General features: G+C 50.2%; 2 protein-coding genes across 3 annotated transcripts; one reads left to right on the top strand and one right to left on the bottom strand.

The window, feature by feature from the left end:
• Nucleotides 1-4,049: 4,049 nt before the first annotated feature.
• On the top strand, nucleotides 4,050-12,543 carry TNNC2 (troponin C2, fast skeletal type). Its single transcript, XM_049780542.1, has 6 exons — nucleotides 4,050-4,080; nucleotides 11,492-11,614; nucleotides 11,744-11,887; nucleotides 11,978-12,092; nucleotides 12,221-12,357; nucleotides 12,512-12,543. Exons 1-6 carry the CDS (start codon nucleotides 4,050-4,052, stop codon nucleotides 12,541-12,543), a joined length of 582 nt encoding a protein of 193 aa, XP_049636499.1.
• A 2,388-nt stretch (nucleotides 12,544-14,931) lies between these two features.
• On the bottom strand, nucleotides 14,932-18,569 carry UBE2C (ubiquitin conjugating enzyme E2 C). Of its 2 annotated transcripts, XM_049779412.1 has the most exons (6): nucleotides 18,469-18,569; nucleotides 17,916-17,943; nucleotides 17,310-17,396; nucleotides 16,274-16,478; nucleotides 16,120-16,179; nucleotides 14,932-14,990 (listed from the first exon to the last, which is right to left on the bottom strand). In XM_049779412.1, the coding sequence occupies exons 1-6, from the start codon at nucleotides 18,567-18,569 to the stop codon at nucleotides 14,932-14,934; spliced, it is 540 nt and encodes a 179-aa protein (XP_049635369.1). The 2 variants fall into 2 exon arrangements, with proteins under 2 accessions (XP_049635369.1, XP_049635370.1); XM_049779413.1 differs by lacking the exon at nucleotides 17,310-17,396.
• Between the last annotated feature and the right edge of the window lie 745 nt (nucleotides 18,570-19,314).

Below are 19,314 nucleotides of genomic sequence, written 5' to 3'. Positions count from 1 at the left end.
GTTACTTGTATGCCACTCTGGTAAGGGCTGGCTCGCAGCAGAAGCTGGGAATGTGATGGTTGACGTCACCGTTATTGTTTCTAGAGGGTTCACAAAGTAAAATAAACTAGAACTATTCCCTTTGCGTCTATCCATTGAAAGCAGGTAAAGGTAAAATAAAAAAGGGGGACAGAGAGATAATACAGTCGATAGGGCTAATTCCTTGCATGTGGTGGATCTGGGTTCAATTCTGGGCATCCTATATAGTTACTCATTCCTGAGTGCAGTGCCAAAAGTAAGCCCTGAGCACTACCCGGTTGGCCCCAAACTCTTCCAGAGTATAAAGGTAAAATCTGGCCCAGGGAAATTACCCCAAACTCAGAGAGTTTGCCAGACGTTTCTTTTCTTTGTTTTACTTTGCGGGGAGGGGGGGGGGGAGGGACACATACTCTGTTTTTGTTTTTTTGTTTTTGGTTTTTGGGCCACACCCGGCGGTGCTCAGGGGTTACTCCTAGCTGTCTGCTCAGAAATAGCTCCTGGCAGGCACGGGGGACCACATGGGACACAGGGATTCGAACCAACCACCTTTGGTCCTGGATCGGCTACTTGCAAGGCAAATGCCGAGGACACATACTCAACAGTGATCAGAGCTCAGTCCTGGCACTATGCCCTAACCCCCCCACCCCCAGGAAAGCGGGGACTGGTAATCTCAACTACTACTCTACAGGACTGTGTTTTATCTTTGCCCAAGGGCAGTGGTCAGTCAAGAAGGATTTATTGCTTCCTTTCAGAAGGTCTAGATATGGGTACACTGCCAGTTTGCTGTCAGAATCTCTCCCAGAGCTCCTACTTTCGCAGTCCTAGGGATCTAACCCAGGGCCACACACATTTAAAGCAAGCTGCCTACTACAGAGCCACACCCCCAGCCTTTCTGCCACTTTTTTGTGTGTGTTGTGTGTAGTTTGTTTTGTTTTGTTCTGGGTACTGCCATGAAAATAAACTGAGTATTTGGGAGAGGGGCCATGCACTCTCAGTGGTGCTGTGATAGTTGTGGGAAGGCACAGGGATCAAAATGGGGATCCTGCGGTTAGGGGTGTGCACCCCAGCAACTTTGGGCTTCAAAAAGTTTCCCCTTTTTGAATGGCACAGAAGAGGAGATGAGGGCAAGCTGCTTTGTATAAAAAATACATGCCTGCCCAGCCCTGTACAGGAGTGAGGCTCTCATTTCTTTTGGGGGTGGGATTATCTCCTAAACAGTACTTTGCTGATTCCCTGACAACTGTGGGACCCGAAGATATGGTGTTACTTGTGTCCTTCACCCTGGCAGAACTTGCAGAACTGTACCAGGGCATGCTCAAGGGACCGTGTGGTGTCAGAATTTAAACCTAGGTTGGGGATTGGTCAATGCAGGATTGATTCTGATTTAGTCCCCTAACTTCTCTCCATTCTGGCCTCTTTTTTTTTTTTTTTTTTTTTTTTTTTTTTTTTTTTGAGTAGGGGAGTTGCACCTGCTATGCTCATGGATTCCTCTTGATTCTGCACTCAGGATCACTCCTGGCAGGACACAGGGGGACCAATATGGGGTGCTGGGGAATAAAACCCAGGTTGGCCTTGTGCAAGGCAAGCATCCTACTAGCTGTCCTATCACTCTTTCCCATTTTTGGATGGGGGCCACACCTGATGGTGCTCAGGGATTATTCCTGGCTCTGAACTCAGAAATTGCTCTTAGCAGGCTCAGAGGACCATATGGGATGCTGGGGTTCTCACTCAGGTCTATCCTGGGTCAACAGCGTGCAAGTCAAACACCCTACCACTGTGCTATCACTCCGGCCCCTCTTGACAATCCTGACCTTATTTTTTTAAAGTTTCAACATGTCCTATCTACATACTGTGGTAGACATTTCACTTTGGAGTAACCCTTCACTCCCTAATCAAGCTTCTTGGGAGCTTGTTTACTGGACAATAATGGTCTGTTTTTAAGATGAGGCATGTTGAATTTCTAGAAACCCACAGCTAGGAAATGAAAGCCAACGTTTAAGACAAATTCTATAAGCAGGTAGGGCACTTACCTGGCAAGTGATAGAACTGGGTTTAATCTCTCAGCACTCCATGTGAGTCCCTAGACTTCCAGGGGTGATACTTGAGTGTAGAGTCAGGAGTAAGTTCTGAGAACTGCCAGGTGTGATCCCAAAACAAACAAGAAAAAGAGAAGAATGGCTGAAACAATAATAGCACAGAGAGTAGGGCATTTGCTTTATGGCAAATCTGATAGACCCAGATTCCATCTCCGGAATCTCATGTGGTTCCCTGAGCCTGCTATGATTAATTTCTTTTCTTTCATTTTTTTTTTTTTTTTTTTTTTTTGGTTTTTGGGCCACACCCGGTAACGCTCAGGGGTTACTCCTGGCTATGCGCTCAGAAGTCGCTCCTGGCTTGGGGGACCATATGGGACGCCGGGGGATCGAACCGCGGTCCGTCTCCTAGGCTAGCGCAGGTAAGGCAGGCACCTTACCTCCAGCGCCACCGCCCGGCCCCTTTTCTTTCATTTTTTATGGCCACACCTGCTCAGGGGTTACTCCTGGCCCTGTGCTCAGAAATCGCTCCTGGCAGGCTCAGGGGACCATATGAGATGCTGGGAATCGAATGTAGGTCCATCCTGGGTCAGCTGCATGCAAGGCAAATGCCCTACCACTGTGCTATCTCTCTGGCCCCTCCAGGAATAATTTATTTTTTTAAACTTTTATTTATTGATTGATTAATTGATTAATTTTTAAAAAATTTATTTGTTGATTGATTGATTTTTGGGCCACCCTCTTCGGCTCTCAGGGGCCACTCCTGGCTCTGCATTCAGAAAGCACCCCTGGCAGGCTGTGGGACTATATGGGATGCCAGAAATCAAACCGGGTTCCTCTCGGGTCGGCCACATGCAAGGCAAACTCCATCCTGCTGTGCTATAGCTCTGGCTCCTCCAGGAGTAATTTCTGAGTGCAGAGCCAGGAGTAAGCCCTGAGCACCACCAGTTGTGTCCCCAAAGCCTCTAATATATATTGGGTGGAGCAACAGCACAGTTTTCTACCTGTGTTCTACCTGAGTTTGATCCCCAGTAACTCATCAGTTCCCAAAGGAGTGATCCTTTGATCTCAGAGCCAGGAGTAAGTCCTGAGGTACATGTGGCCTTAAATAAAGAAAAACAAAACAAAACAAAACAAAACCCTCACAATTCTGTCATTTTAAAGCTCTAACTGCTATTCATCCAGCTTATTGGCAGGAAATAGAGCAAAAAAATGTTCCTTCATCCATTCACTCATTCGTTCACTTAACATTCACACATTTGCCAGACACTGAGTGAATCATCTACTGACACTTGACCATGTGCCTTGTGGGTACAAAGTAGGTGTTCAGGGTCAGGACAAGGGCTCAAAGCACAGGCTCTGCATTTGGGAGCTTGGGTACCATCTCCAATAACGTATGGGCCCCCAAACACCATTGATTGTTGCCTCCCCAGCACCACTAGGTGCTGCTCCACACACCCAAAGATGTGGGAGACAAAGTAGGTGTCTATAAAACACTGGGTTCTCTCAGAGAAGGAGGGTGCATCTGAGAGCTGGCCTGGAGCTTTCGTTTCTGGGTGGTCTGAGGCTGAGGGGGAAGAAGGAGCTTCCCTTGAATGGTCAAATGAGCCAGAGGTCTCTTAAGATGCTCCCCAAACTCCTACTTGTCTGCCTTCTGTGGCAAGGAGTTTGCTTCCTCCTGAGGCTGCCCAGGCCACTCTTGTTCTATCATGACTGAGGAAGTTTTTTCTTACACTGAACATCCTCTTGTCCAGTTCCCTTCTGCTTCCTTTCTGACCCCTGTGATTACTCACTTGCTTGGAGCCACAGGCAAAGGAACTAGGGGGTTCATTGGGAGAACAGGCAAGCTCTGGGCCCCTCAGAACAGGTCATGACCATGTGGTGTGCTCAGAGCTATGACGGAGTCCACAACTAGACTCCTGTAGAGGAAGGATCCTCCAGGGATTTGTTCTAAGAGTGTACTGAGTAAGTCATTATAGGAGTAAGTAAAAACTGAAAATGAGTGGGGCTGTGAACAAGATGATGGCAGGTAAAGAGAGGGAAGATGGGAGCTGCTGGCCCCTGTGAAGGGAGAGGTTTGGAGTTGGCTTTTCTAATCTTTTGTTTGTTTGTTTGTTTGTTTTCAGCAACACAGAAGGTGCTTGAGGGTTACTCCTGGCTCTGTGTTCAGAAATTAGTCCTGGCAGCCTCGGGGACCCATATGGGATGACTGCCGGGGATCACCTGGTAGGCCATGTGCAAGGCAAATGCTCTTCCTGCTGTGTTATCGCTCCAGCCCTTTCCTGATTTTGGGGGCTCAGAACGGGGGACAAACATCTGGGCCTGCCTTCTCCATGCTCCTACTGCACTTGACATTGGAGCAAGTCACAGACCTGAGTGGAGTCAGATTGGAGGTATCCAGACTAAGAGGATTCCACTGAGCACAAATCTTGGCTATTTCTCCTAAATGATTGCTGATTTCTGAGGTTCAGATTCTCTCCAATCCAAAGGGCTCCAGGAGGGGCTGGAGAGATAGCATAGCAGTAGGGCGTTTGCCTTAGATACTGAAGGATGGTGGTTTGAATCCCAGCATCCCATATGGTCCCCAGAGCCTGCTCTTGCCAGGAGCTATTTCTGAGTGTGGAACCAGGAGTAGCCCCTGAGTGCTGCTGGGTGTGACACAAAAACAAACAAACAAACAAAAAAACCCAAAGCCTCCAGGTTCCCAAAGTTTGTGTCCCCACTGTAATCCCTGGGGTGTCCTCACCCCTGTGTGCTCTGCTTGGCTGGGTTAAGCCTTATTTAGCTTGGTCTGGTTCTGCCAACCTTTCCTTGGGAGTGTCTATATATAGGGCAGAGGGCTCGTCAGCTGCCCCTGTCCATCTGCTTTGCTTCATGTCCAGCTTCTTTCATTGGCCCCATACTCTACTGAAAACTTCTGCCAATTTAGCCACCACCCATGGACACACCCGCCTGCTTCTTCACCCCTCTGTCAACACCCAGCGAGGACCCTTGAATTCCCAGGGCACTTCCCCTTACTACTTTCACTGTCCTTTCTGTAATGACTGGAACTCACACACACTTGGTGTGGAGACCATACCCCAAAGGTCCATACTCTTAGTTGTGGCTCTGAAGATTCTAAATGGCAGAGTGGCTGGGATCACACTCAGGCACGTTGTGTGGTTCTATGGATATGACATGGAGTTTCACCAGCCTCACATTTGGCAAGAAAATGCTATACTATCATACCATCCCTGGGGCACTCCTCTCAGTCCTGATCTCATCTCATGGAAGGCAGCTTTAGGAAGAGGTCTGCTGGGGCCGGGTAGGTGGCGCTGGAGGTAAGGTGACTGCCTTGCAAGCGCTAGCCAAGGAAGGACCGCGGTTCGATCCCCCGGCGTCCCATATGGTCCCCCCAAGCCAGGGGCGATTTCTGAGCACATAGCCAGGAGTAACCCCTGAGCGTCAAACGGGTGTGGCCCAAAAACCAAAAAAAAAAAAAAAAAAAAGGAAGAGGTCTGCTACAGGAACTGTAATGATAGTACAGAGGATAGAGAGTTTGCCTCATATGGGGCTGACTTGGGTTTGATCCCCAGCATCCCATATGGTGCCCAAAGCCTGCCAGGATTTCTGAGGGCAGAGTTAGGAGTAAACCCCGAGTACCACTGGGTGTGGTGCCCTCTATAAAAGAGGTTTGCTACTTCTTTACCTACTTACAATCTCCACCCTTTCCTGGGCCAGAAAGATAGGACAGTGGATAGGGCAGGGCACTTGCCTTGCATGCAGGCTGACTTGAGTTTGACCCTTGTTCCACATATGGTCTGGGAAGTACCAATAAAAGTGATCCCTGAGCACAAGGCCAGAAGTAATCCCTAGGGGCCGGGCGGTGGCGCTAGAGGTAAGGTGCCTGCCTTGCCTGCGCTAGCCTTGGACGGACCGCGGTTCGATCCCCCGGTGTCCCATATGGTCCCCCAAGCCAGGAGCGACTTCTGAGCGCATAGCCAGGAGTAACCCCTGAGCAGTACCGGGTGTGACCCAAAAACCAAACCAAAAAAAAAAAAAAAGAAGAAGAAGTAATCCCTGAGTACTGCTGTGTATGGCCCTTAAACCAAAACTAAAGTAAAACAAGCAAATGAAAAACTCTTTCCCCAAACCCTTTTCCCAAGGAAGGTAAAGTTAATGGAATAAGAATGTGTGCTAAGGGACACAGAGAGAGTACAACTGGTTCGATCCCAGGCATCCCATATAGTTCCCTGAACCTACCAGGGGTGATTCCTGAGTGTAAAGCTAGGAGTAACCCCTAGATATCACCAGTGTGGCCCCAATAAAAACAAATAAACAGAAAGATTGTGTGCCAAATACCAGAGAGACTTGCTTTGCATGTAGCTTTTGCATGTAGCTTTGCATGTAGCCATGCTCAGTTTTTATTTTTAATTTTTTGTTTTGGGGCCACTCTTGGCTGTGCACAGAGGTAACTCTTGGTTCTGCACTTCTGGACTTCTCCTGGGGAGCTGGGGGACCATATGAGATACTGGGGATTGAACCCAGGTTGACCATGTGCAAGGCAAACACCCTACCTGCTATATTATTCCTCCACCCCAGCTCATGAGTCCTTGTTTTGCATGTAGGATGCCTGGGAGTGACTCTAAGCAATGGCTCCAAGTAGTCCCTTAATGCTGTTGCACGTAGTTTAAAAAAAATGAGAGAGAGGGCCAGAGCTATAGCACAGTGGTAGGGCAAACCTGCCAGTAGGATTTCTGAGAGCAGATCCAGGAGTAACTGCTGGGTGTGGCCAAAACAAACAAATAAATACAAACAAAAGACAGAGAAAAAGACAGAAACAGACAGAAAGGGAGGGGGTGAGGGAGAAACAGGAAAAGAAAAAGAAAAGAAAAAAAAGGGCTAGAGAGATAGCGCAGGGGCAGGGTGTTTGCTTTGCATGCTGCTGATCCAGGGCAGACAGTGGTTCAAATCCTGGCATTCCATATGGTCCCCCAAGGGCTGGAGAGATAGCATGGAGGTAGGGCAGTTGCCTTTCATGCAGAAGGTCATTGGTTCGAATCCCGGCATCCCATATGATCCCTAAGCCTGCCAGGAGCAATTTCTGAGCACACAGCCAGGAGTAACCACTGAGCGCTGCCAGGTGTAATCCAAAAACCAAACCAACCAAACCCTCCCCCCCCCCCCCCCGCAGCTTGCCAGGAGAGATTTCTGAGCGAAGAGCCAGGGTTAACCCCTGAGTGCTGCTAGGTGCATTCTCCAAACCCAAAACAAACAAACAAACAAACAAACTCGGTCCCCGAGCATGCTAGGAGCAATTTCTGTATGCAGAGCCAGGAGTAACCCCTGAGCGCTGCTGGGTGTGACCCCAAAACAAACAAACAAAATGAAAAGAAAAAGAAATCCAGGGGCCGGAGAGATAGCATGGAGGCAGGGCATTCGCCTTGCATGCAGAAGGACAGTGGCTTGAATACTGGCATCCCATATGGTCCCCTGAAGGCTGGAGAGATAGCATGGAGGTAGGGTATTTGTCTTGCATGCAGAAGGACGGTGGTTTGAATCTCAGCATCCCATATGGTCCTCCGAGTCTGCCAGGAGCGATTTCTTAGCATAGAGCCAGGAATAACTCCTAGCTGCCGAGTGTGACACTCCCCACCCCTGAAAAAAAAAAAAAAAAGGAATCCAGAGGAGAAGAAAAAGAGAAAAAGAAAAAAAAAATCTGACTTCACTGTTTATTTCTCCATAGCTCATCCATCTCTTGACCCTTTCTATACATTTCTCCTGCCTACAAACACTGGGGACAGTCTGTTCCAACTTCCTGCCAGTCAGGATTGAGAATGAGAGTTGCCAGCATGACTGTGGGCCTTTCTGATTCACCAAGCTTCCCAGGAAAATGGAAATAATAATAGTTGCAGCCTCATAGGATGGACATGAGGTGAGATCATGTGTTACAGAGCTCAGCACTGTGTGTGGCATGTCAGAGGGGATGAGAGGGTTTTGTATCTTGGCTCTGCTCACTTCCCCTCTCCTTCTGGTCCCTGCCCCTTTCCAAGAGGCTGTTTCAAATTGAAGAGATAGTACAGGGTTTAAGGCACTTCCTTTGCAAGCAGCTAACCCAGGTTCAGTACCCTGCACTGCCTGGTCCATGAACACCACTGGGAGTGACCCCAGAGCAAAGAGTCAGGAGGAGCCCTAGAGCTCCACCAGATGTGTCTCCAAGAGAGGGGGGGCAAGGAGGGAGGGAGGATAGGGAGATAGGCTCTCCATTTGCTTTATAATTGCTGGAATTGGGCTGGAGTGCAAGTACAGTGGTAAGGCCAACACAGGATGAACCCTGGTTTGAATCCCGGCATTCCATATGGTCCCCTGAGCCTGCCAGGAATAACCCCAGAGTGCTGCCAGGTGTGACCCCAAAACAAAACAAAACAAAACAAAAAAACAATTGCTAGAGCTGATTCCGATCCTAGACTTGTCCCTGGGCATGCATTTGCTGAAGATTCTGTGAGCCAGGGAAGAACTCTCCCCATCTCAAGATAAGAAAACTAAAGAGGGGCCAGAGAGATAGCACAATGGGTAGAGTGTTTGCCTTGCAAGAAGCTGACCTGGGTTTGATTCCTGACTTCCTGAGCTCTGCCAGGAGTGATTCCTGAGTGCAGAGCCAGGAGAAAGCCCTGAGCCCTGAGCACAGGTATGGTCCCAAACCAGAAGGGCATGTGTGTGTGGGAGAAGGAATTGAAGCAACTGCTCAGGTACTTGTCTTGTGTGCAGCCAAGCTGCATTTGATTAACAGCACCATAAATAGGTCCCAGAGTAATGCTAGAAGAGATTCCTGAATGCAAAGCCAAGAGTAAGTGTTGACCATTGCTGGGTGTGACCCAAAAGGGAAGAAAATGGAAACTCAGAGAAGTCTAGCCACCTGCACAAAGTCATACAGCTTTCATAGTCAGGTCTGGAATCTTACACTTGCCCTACAGCTGCATTTTTTTCTTTTTCCTGTTCTGATTGTTCTTATGCTGCAGTGGGCAGTATACTTGGGTGGGTGGGGTTTGCTCATGAAGGCTTGTCTCCCAGGATTCCAGGGTGTCAAGGTCTGCCACCTGCTCTGAGCCTTCAATTTTCCAGCAAGGGCGCCTGGCTAAATTAGGTAAAGGGCCAGGAGGCCGTGAAGGGCGGGGCTCGCTGACCCCAGTTTTTGATTGGTCAGCTATCAGTCCCAAGAAGCAGGGAGGCGGGAGCAGGGGGTGCTCCTACAAATCCCAGGAGCTGGAGGGAGCCAGGGCATCCTTGGGTGGCGGAGTGCAGAGAGGTGACTTTGCATCGGGGGCTCCACTGTGACTAGCAACCATGGTAAGGACCAGCAGGATCGGTCCTTGGGCCGGCCCAATCTGGACCACTTATTGGGCAGAACTGTGGAGGAGGACCTTGGGGTTGCCTTGGGAGGGAAGGGCTGGGAGTCCCATGGACAGAGCCTTAGGACTGGCCCATTCTTTGGCAGACTATTCGAGGCTTCCAGCAACTTCGCTCATAGAACCAAGGCAGGTGTTTAGCTTTGGGTAGAGGTGGACCTTAAGGGCCGGAGTGACCCACACAGCAGGCCAGAGGCAGAACAGGCCAGAACCTCCTGGGGGGGTAGAGAGAGAGAGAGAGAGAGAGAGAGAGAGAGAGAGAGAGAGAGAGAGAGAGAGAGAGAGAGAGAGAGAGAGAGAGAGAGAAGGGTCTTTTGAAAACTGAGTGGCCTATGATGCCCAAACCAGCTGAGGCCCAAAATCCAAGTTAAACCAGGGTGCTGAGAAGGGGCAGGAGAGGGGAGACCAGGGCGAGTGACCCCACCCTAGAGGAGGGGGACTTGGACTTGGGACTGCTAGTTCCCCTTGAACTACTCCAGCCTATTTCCCTTCAAGGAGTAACTAGACCCCAAGGCCAGCTGCTGCTGCCCATACCAGACTAAAAATAACCTGGCATGGGGGGTGGCAAAGGAGAGGCCAGCGGGCAGCACACTGAAGAAGAAACTCAGTCCTTTTTGCACTGCTAGCCTTGGTCCAGGCTTGGCCAGAATATAATCAGAACCCCCATCCCCACCTCTGAAGAATCATGTTTTAGGGATTGGGGAATAGCTCAAACTAGTGGCACATGCCTTTCATGAATGAAGTCCAGAGTTCTATCACTGGCTTCCTGCATTGAGCAATGAACTATGGGCATCCACCCTCAGCTTCCCCCTCTCTAGCCTAGCTGCATTAGGAATGCCCCAGAAACAGAAAAATATCCTGCTTTACTGACCCCCATCTCCCCTTCCATCACATCCTGCCCAGTGTGGGTGTTTGTACTCCAATGACTTAATCGTAAGAAAAGCTTAGAATCTAATATGTCTTAGGCCACAGAGGTCTTAGGCCACAGAGGGCTGGGTCCCACCGAGAACTGGAATCACATGGTTTCCCTGGAACCCCAGCACCACTGGGAGTGACCTTGAGAACTGCTGGGCATGCCAGCTCAGAGTTCACTTCCTCTTGAAGAAAAGGCCTTCCTTTTCTTGGTGCCCGGCTAGGCTCTGGTTTGGAAGATGCTACGTGATGCTGTGTTGCCCCAGGATCTGAGGATGATCATTTAAGGGGTCAGAGTCATATTATAGTGAATGGAAGCTTGCCTTGCATGTAACTGATCCAGCTTCAATCCCTGGCCCCCATAAAGTCCCCCATTCCCACCAGGAATGATCCCTGAGCAAAGAGCCAGGAGTAAGCCCTGAACACTGCTGGGTACAGCCCCCTCAAAATAAATAAATAAAATAAAAACCAGAATGATTATTTCAGAGAGCACCTGCTAAAGTTCCAGGTGATGCTCAGAGCCTGGGAAACCTCACATGCATTCTCTCGGTCAAGAGCACTCAGCTCGTCCTAGGAAAGCATTTGACAAGAGGGGAGATTTCAGATGGCGCTGAGAGATAGTACAGTGGGGAAGACACTTGTCTTGCATGTGGCCAATCCAGGTTTGATCCTCAGCATCCTACATTATATCCTGAGCCTTCCAGGAGTGATCCCTGAGTACAGAGCCAGTAGTAACCCAAAGCATCACTAGATAAAAAAGGAAAACAAGGGGCTGGAGTGGTGGTGCAAGCGGTAAGGTGTCTGCCTTGCACATGCTAGCCTAGGACGGACTGTGGTTTGATCCCCTGGCGTCCCATATGGTTCCCTAAGCCAGGAGCGATTTCTGAGTGCATAGCCAAAAGTAACCCCTGAGAGTCACCGGGTGACGCCCAACTCCCTCCGCCCAAAAAAAAAAAAAAAAAAAAAAAGGAAAATAAAAAACAGGAAGGTGCATGAAATGATTCATTGTAAGGTTTGGGTAAGGGTTTTTCTCACTTGAATTCCCTTTGGCACATAATCTGTATTTCCCCCTAGTTCTTCCAAAATGGGAGGGCAGGAAGACACTGTGGCCAGTCTGGAGTTATTGCTCTTGTACACATCCAGGGTATTTGCAGAATGTGGAGGCAGGGTCTCCTGTGGGCTGCCCCTCACGCTCCCATTCCTTATCTCTACAGACTGACCAGCAGGCGGAGGCCCGGTCCTACCTCAGCGAGGAGATGATTGCTGGTGAGTGCGGGTGGCATCTGCCTAGGTAGTGTCCTGCCTTAGAGGTTCGGGGACAGGGTAGGACTCCCCCTATTTCGACCCTCCAGTTCTGCCCAGCTCTCAGTAGCCTCTGACTCTCTCCCCTGACAGAGTTCAAGGCCGCCTTCGACATGTTCGACGCTGATGGTGGTGGTGACATCAGCGTCAAAGAGTTGGGTACGGTGATGAGGATGCTAGGCCAGACGCCCACCAAGGAAGAGCTGGATGCCATCATTGAGGAGGTGGACGAGGATGGTGAGAGGGGGCCCTGGGGACAGGGAAGGGTCTGGGGCAGCGTCCCCAGGGGTTGGGGCAAGGGGCTCATCTCTTTCTCCCCCACCACAGGCAGCGGCACCATCGACTTTGAAGAGTTCTTGGTCATGATGGTGCGCCAGATGAAAGAGGACGCCAAGGGCAAGAGCGAGGAAGAGCTGGCCGAATGTTTCCGAATCTTTGACAGGTGTGAAGGGCTGGGGAAACCGACAGGTGTCAGGCCCATAGGTTCTTGGGTTAGAGCGTGAGTTGGCCAGGTCGCCTCTGCCTGCCCTGAGTCCTCCCTGCCTTGTTCCTCTGGTCCTGGTCCTGAAGGAATGCAGATGGCTATATTGATGCTGAGGAGCTGGCTGAGATTTTTAGGGCGTCTGGGGAGCAGGTAACCGACGAGGAGATTGAATCTCTCATGAAGGACGGGGATAAGAACAACGATGGCCGCATTGACTTCGATGGTGAGAGAGGCTACAAGGGGGCGCCCTGGGTCCATGGGGTGGCCTGGGTATGTCAGAATTTGGCTCTTTCCTACCATGCCCTCTTCCCTCGGGTTGGGGGAGCCCGGGAGTTTCACAGCATTGACCAGTCTGGTTTCTCTTGTCCCCTGCTTAGAGTTCCTGAAGATGATGGAGGGTGTGCAGTAAGAACCCGGCCCTCACCTTCTCTGACACCACGGTCTCCAGCCCCGGGAGGCGCGGCCCCTGCAGGCTGTGTGTCTAGAATAAAAGCAAAAATTGCAAAAGCAAGTGGCCTGTGTCTGGGGAGGGAAGAGGGGACTTTAGGACGGACTGGCCAGGGACTGGGTGCAGGGCGATACCCGACCGCCCTCTGGTGTTGGAGAAGAGCAGTGTGGCAGGCAGCAGTACCGGCACCAGCTGGGGACAGAGAGTGAGTCCTGGAGCTCCATATCCCGAAGAGGAGGAGGCTGACACCCTGCAACCATGACTGAGCCCCCATTTCCATGCTTTTTATTTATTTATTTATTTATTTATTTATTTATTTATTTATTTGTTTAGCTATTTATTTGGTTTTTGGTTCTGGGCCGCACCCAGGGGTGGGTACTCAGGAACTTCATCCTGGAATGGGTGGGTGTCCGGGACCTCTTTCCTTTTTAATTTTATCTTATTATTTTTACTTAAACAAAAATTTTTTTTTTGGTTTTTGGGCCACACCCAGTGACGCTCAGGGTTTACTCCTGGCTATGCTCAGAAATCGCTCCTGGCTTGGGGGATCATATGGGACATTGGTAATTGAACTGAGGTCCGTCCTGGGACAGGGCATGCAAGGCAAACGCCCTACTGCTGTGCCACCGCTCCGGCCCCTTTGATTTTAACTTTTTATTTTATTTTTTAATATTTTTTGGTTTTTGGGTCGCACCCGGCAGTGCTCAGGGGCTACTCCTGGCTCTATGCTCAGAAATCGCTCCTGGTAGGCTAGGGGGACCATATAGGATGCAGGGATTCGAACCGCCATCCTTCTGCATGCAAGGCAAATGCACTACATCCATGTCATCTCTCCCACCCCTAACTTTTTATTTTTTGGGGGTTCATAGTTGGCAGTGCTCAGGGGTTACTTCTGGCTTTATGCTCATGAATCACTTCTGGCGGTGCTTGGGGGACCATGTGGAATGATGAGGATTGAACCTGGGTCAGCCTAGTGCAAGGCAAATACCCTATCTACTGTGCTAACTCTCAGGCCCCTTCCTTTTTATTATTTTTTTGGGGGCCATACCCGGTGACACTCAGGGGCTACTCCTGGCTATGCGCTCAGAAATCGTTCTTGGCTTGGGGGATCATATGGGATGCCAGGGAATTGAACCGCAGTCTGTTCTAGGCTAGCGCAGAAAAGGCAGACACCTTACTGCTTGCTCTGGCCCCCGGCCTTTTTTTGTTTTTTTTTTTGGTTTTTGGGCCACACCCGGCGGTGCTCAGGGGTTACTCCTAGCTGTCTGCTCAGAAATAGCTCCTGGCAGGCAAGGGGGACCATATGGGACACCGGGATTCGAACCAACCACCTTTGGTCCTGGATCGGCTGCTTGCAAGGCAAATGCCGCTGTCCTATCTCTCCGGCCCCCCCCCCGCCCCTCCTTTTTAAAATTTTTTGGGGAGGGTTTTGGGGGCACACCAGGTGGTTCTCAGAGCTCACTCTTGGGACTACTCCCAACCATGTTCAGGGGACTATATAGGATGCTGGAGATTCCTGGCTCCCTGCATGGCATTTGTACTGACTCTCTGGCTTCTGACCAATTGCCCTTCCTAGGGATGGAGAAACAGCATAGCAGCAGGGTGTTTGTTCTGCACGCAGCCAATCCAGGGCAGATCTGGGTCCAGTTCCCCAAATCCCATATGGTCCCCCCACCCTGCCAGGAGCAATTTCTGAGCGCAGAGCCAGGTATAACCCTTGAGAGCAGTCAGGTGTGGCCTTAAACACCCCCACCCCCCAGTTTCATTTTCTTTCAGTGGTTAATTCCAGGGACACTCAGATTTGTTCAAATGACAGTGTAGAGTTGGGTATGTGTGACTGACCATGCTGGACCTTGTGACTATCTGGGTGGAGCACTAAGCACCATGGGCAAAGACCACATGCAGAGGTTTTCCAAGGCAGGTAAATACCTGTCCACCCAGCAGGGCATTTGTCTTACACAGGTAGTTGAGTATCACGAGGACTGGCTCCTTACTTCTATATCCAGCACAGCAAGGTGTGGTGACATTTAAAAAAAGAAACCAGGGGAGAGGCCAGATCTTAACTGTTGTTCCAGTCTCTACCAGCACTCCCAACCCCAGAGTAATCAGAGGCAGCAAGTAGTTAAAAAAATACAAAGTCAAAAACCAAAACCCTCCCAAATACATTTATTTAATATAACCATCACAAGGGTTGAATTTAAAATAAACAAAAACAAAACAAAAATAAAATGACAAATGGAGACATGGAGTCCTGTACAGAGAGACCAAGACAGGGAATGACAAAAGGAATAGCTGAAGGGACAGTAAAGACGAAGACAGAGGAGGAGCAGGGCAGAGATGGTCCTTCTGTCAGGGCTCTTGGCTGGACACCTGCTTCGAGTAGGTTTCCTGCAGGTACTTCTTGAAGGCTGGAAGAGTACAGACTGTGTGAATGATGGAGCTGGTAGGAAGGGAACCAGGGAGAAGTGGGATGGTAAAAGCATGGGAGCAGCTCCAGTACAAGGTTCTCCTTGTGGCCCACCCAGCAGGCCTGTTGGAAAGCTCTACTTCCAACAATACAGAAATTAGCACTTTTGCCTTCTTAAAAATCTGCTTGAAGAGGGCTGGAGTAGTGGCGCAAGCGGTAGGGCTTTTGCCTTGCTCACATTAACCTAGGACAGACCTGGGTTCAATCCCTGGTGTCCCCTGTGGTCGGTCTCTCTCTCTCTCTCTCTCTCTTTTTTTTTTTTTTTTGGTTTTTTGGGCCACACCCAGCGGTGCTCAGGGGTTACTCCTGGCTATCTGTCTCAGAAATAGCTTCTGGCAGGCATGGGGACCATATGGGACGCCAGGATTCAAAGCAACCACCTTAGGTCCTGGGTTTGCTGCTTGCAAGGCAAATGCCACTGTGCTATCTCTCCGCCCCCCCCCCCCCCACCCATCTCTTGAGCCAGGAATGATTTCTGAGTCCATAGCCAAGATTAACCCCTGAGTGTCACTGGGTGTGGCCCCAAAACAAAACAAAAAATCTGCTTGAGAGGTTAGAGAGCTCTTACAGTGTCAAAGGTGCTTGGTGTACAAGGATGACCCAGATTCAATCCTGAGTAACAATTCTGGTCCCCTGAGCACTGACAAGAGTAAGCCCAGAGTGCAGAGCCAGGAAAGAACAGTGAGCACAGCCAGGTATAGCTCTCAAACACACTTCTGGGTCAGAGGGATAGATAGGACAGTGGGTAGGGTGTTTGTATGCCACCCCAGGTTCAATCCCTGGCATCCATCTCATATGGCCTCCTGCCCCCTGCCAGGAATGATTCTGGAGCTCAGAGCCAGGAGTATCCCCTAAGTACCATGAGCACGGCTGGATGTGGCCCAAAAACAAAACAAAAATCCCCCTAAACCGTAAAAAACAAATAGAAAGAAATCTTGCTTGATCTGATGAATCTCAGAGCAAGCTGGAACTACCTAAGGCAAAAGCAGACCTGGGCTCTGGGTTGATGATCCCCTGGGGGCTGCCCACACAGCCAGAGCCCTTAAAGGACAAGGACGCCCCAGCCTCACCTGGAGGATTTTTCCAGAGCTCTGCTGCGTGCGTGTTCAAAGGGCTGTCGATGTTGGGTTCTGTGGGTGGAAAGAGAATAAAGTCAATGGCTATGAGGCGAGGGATGGGGTAGTCTCAATAGGCTCCCAAGTTGCAGGGGATGCCTGAACTCACCTCCTAGCAGGCTCTGGATGGATAGTAAGATGGTCCTGACGTCGTAGAGAGCAGACCACTTGTCTTTCAGGATATCCAGGCAGATGTTCCCATGTGTGTCCACATTGGGGTGGTAGCAGGGTGTGAGGAACTTGACTGTGGGTGCGTTGTAAGGATAGCCGCTGGGGAACTCCAGGGAAAGCTTATACCTCAGGTCCTCATAGACCTGGAGGTGGACATACAGATGAGGTTGGGGGCAGAGGGGATAGATTCCTTATTCAGAGCCTCAGAGCCATATCTGATCTCACTAGGACCTCTGCAGTTTGGGATTTGACACATAGAAGACAGTTTTGGGAGCTGGAGATAGTACAGTTGGCAGGGTGCTTGCCTTGCATGTGGCCAATCTAGATTGGATCCTCACACCCCATTTGGCCCCTTGATTTGTTCAAGGAGTGATTCCTAAGTTCAGACCCAGGTCTAAGCTCTGAGCACTACTCACTACTGGGTGTATTAAAAAAAAAAAAATCAAAAACATAAAAAGGAATGTTCTGGTGTTTTTTTCTATTTGGTGAGGACAACATGATGTTTTTCAGCTCGGGGCTGCAAACTGGCATCTTTACCCAGAGGGGCACAGGAAAGCCCCATTGAAGCATCAGTTGGTGAAGGATGAAATTCAGGGGATACTCTGATTCTGATTGAAAATAAGACTTGTGGGGCTGGAAACACCATGGCAGTCAAGGCTATGCTTGTCTTGCATGTGGCCAATCCCAATTTGATTCTGGGGACCTGATCTGCCTGTGAGTATAGAGCCAAGAAGAGCCCCTAAGCACTGTTCCTTAAGTGAGCTCTACAAAAACCACCACTACCACCATCACCACCTCCCCAGAGTTGCAGCAATGGACGCTGTAGTCTCCATTCTTTCCCTTGCTGTTTGGTCTGCTTATAACAACTTTCCATGTAGAGGCGAGAGCAAGACCACCAGCTCTCAGCACAGGAGCTATGCCATCTCGGCGCTTCCTTATAGACTCAGCCCACTATACCTTCACATTCCACTCACCGTGCCAGCAGCTCCATGGATGGTCCCTACCCACTTGAAAAGGTTGTCTGATTCAGGAAAGGCAGAAATCCCTTTGTCACCAGACATCTGGGAGAGAAAATGCAACACTAGCTATGTGGCAGAAAACACTTGCAAGAGTAGCCAGGAGGTCTGTAGGTGAGAACCCTTTCTTTAATCAAAGCAGCCAGACCAGACTGAGAAGCTTTTCTGAGAAAGTGATGAGACTTCTAGGGCCTAAATAGGTCCCTATTGGAAAGGTGTATGGGGAATAGAGGCTCCTCATCACCCGTGAAAAAGGAAGGGAGGCGCTAAATGGAAACAGCTCCCCACCCCGAGCCCTGCTGGCTGCTGGGAGCTCAATTCACTAAGTGATTGACTACAGGCCACACCCAGAGTTTGTGTGGCTTCTGGAAGTATATTTCAGAAAGTATGGAATTGTGGGGACTTGAATTGGGAGCAGAGACTATAGTGTAGAGATGGTGTAGCTGTAGCTATGTAGGGCATGGGCCGTGCCCTCTCACCCTCTCCACCTAGCAGAGTCTGAGGATGGGAAGGAAAGGATAACTTTCAGAAGGGGTGTAGGCATCTAGGCAGGGTGTCACTCACCATGAGGGTCATCAGTTCCTGCTGTAGCCTGTGAAGAGAGCATTGGGGTCACCTGGGAATGTGAGCGGGCTTAGAGTACCAGGTGGTACAGCAGCATACCCCCATCTCTGCGGGGCAGCTCGTCAAAGGAGATCATTCTGCTGGGGAGAAACATCCTCTTGCCTTGTCCTCAGTCTCCTTAATTCCTGACTCCCACAGGAAGCTTGTGGTGTGTTTAACTCTGAGCTTCCCTGGCATCTCATCTTTCCTATCCCCCATGAAGGCACCCGGGGCTCCTGTCGTAGCTAGATGGTAGGGCCGCCTGGCAGTATCTTAATCCCGGCCAACCCCCCCACTGGACATCTCTTAAGTGCAGATGGTGTAACCTCTCATTTCTCATGGACCATCCCTGTTCCTGGAAGTCCTCTAGATCTTGGCGTCAAAGCTCAGGGCACCACTAGGGCAGACCCCTAGCTCCAGGAGTGTCCTCCCTCCCCGACTACTACGCTAGTGGGAGGTGGGGATTCTCGAAATTAAACCCAGGGGCTACCAAAGCCCAATCCACGCCACTCACCTCTTCCCCACGGGGCCCCGGGCAGCGCCCCCACAGGGCTCAGCTCCTTTACGGGCAGCGGCGACGGTGGTGGCGGCGGGGTCGCGGTTTTGGGAGGCCATCCCGGCGACGACGCTCGGCAGAGGAGAGCACGGCGAACAGAAGAGCAACTGCAGGGCTGCGGGTCCAGCCGCTCGCGTTTGAATTGTAACCCTCTGGCGGTGCTGACCAATCAACGCTTCGCTTGGGTTTGATCCAGCCAATAAGACGCTCCCGAGTGCTAAGTCACCGTGCAACGGCTAGGTCCACCCATCAGCGCGCCACTATTGGGTGTGGGTACACCGGTCCTAAGAGGCTACTGGCCGGAGAGACTGTCAGTAACTGACGAATCTGTTGCTGATTGGTGCCCTTTTGGAAAAAAAAAATCGCTACCATTAAAGGACTTAGAAAAGGCCCACGTGGGATGAAATTTGAGTGAGCAAACGCCTGGTTTTCAGAATGGCAGTCCAGCCAGCCCAGCTGGATTTCTTGGACCCATCTGGGGCTGGTCTCCAATCTACAGCAGTGACCCTTCTCTCAAAATGGAGAACCCTACTCCTTTGAAAAATATATCCTGGGCGCATTTGCTGGAATTCTTGTTTCTAAAGTTTTATGTAAGAGGAAAATGAGAGCGATATTGCATAAAAACAATTCAGTATCTGTGTGTGTGTGTGTGTGTTTTGAAATGTATAATGGTGTCTCAGTTTGTCATCAGTCTCCATGGGGCTAGCTACCACATGATGCTGTTTCCATTCTGAAGCTGGGTAGGGTTTGAGAGGGCCAGGAGAGGTGTTCCACAGGTCTTCTCTCAGGTAGCTAGGTAGGATC

Source organism: Suncus etruscus, chromosome 9 (assembly GCF_024139225.1).
Source record: "Suncus etruscus isolate mSunEtr1 chromosome 9, mSunEtr1.pri.cur, whole genome shotgun sequence".
In the NCBI taxonomy this organism is placed as follows: Eukaryota; Metazoa; Chordata; class Mammalia; order Eulipotyphla; family Soricidae; genus Suncus; species Suncus etruscus.
Note: the sequence above shows the minus strand (reverse complement) of the source record. Positions and strands in the feature narration are given on the sequence as shown.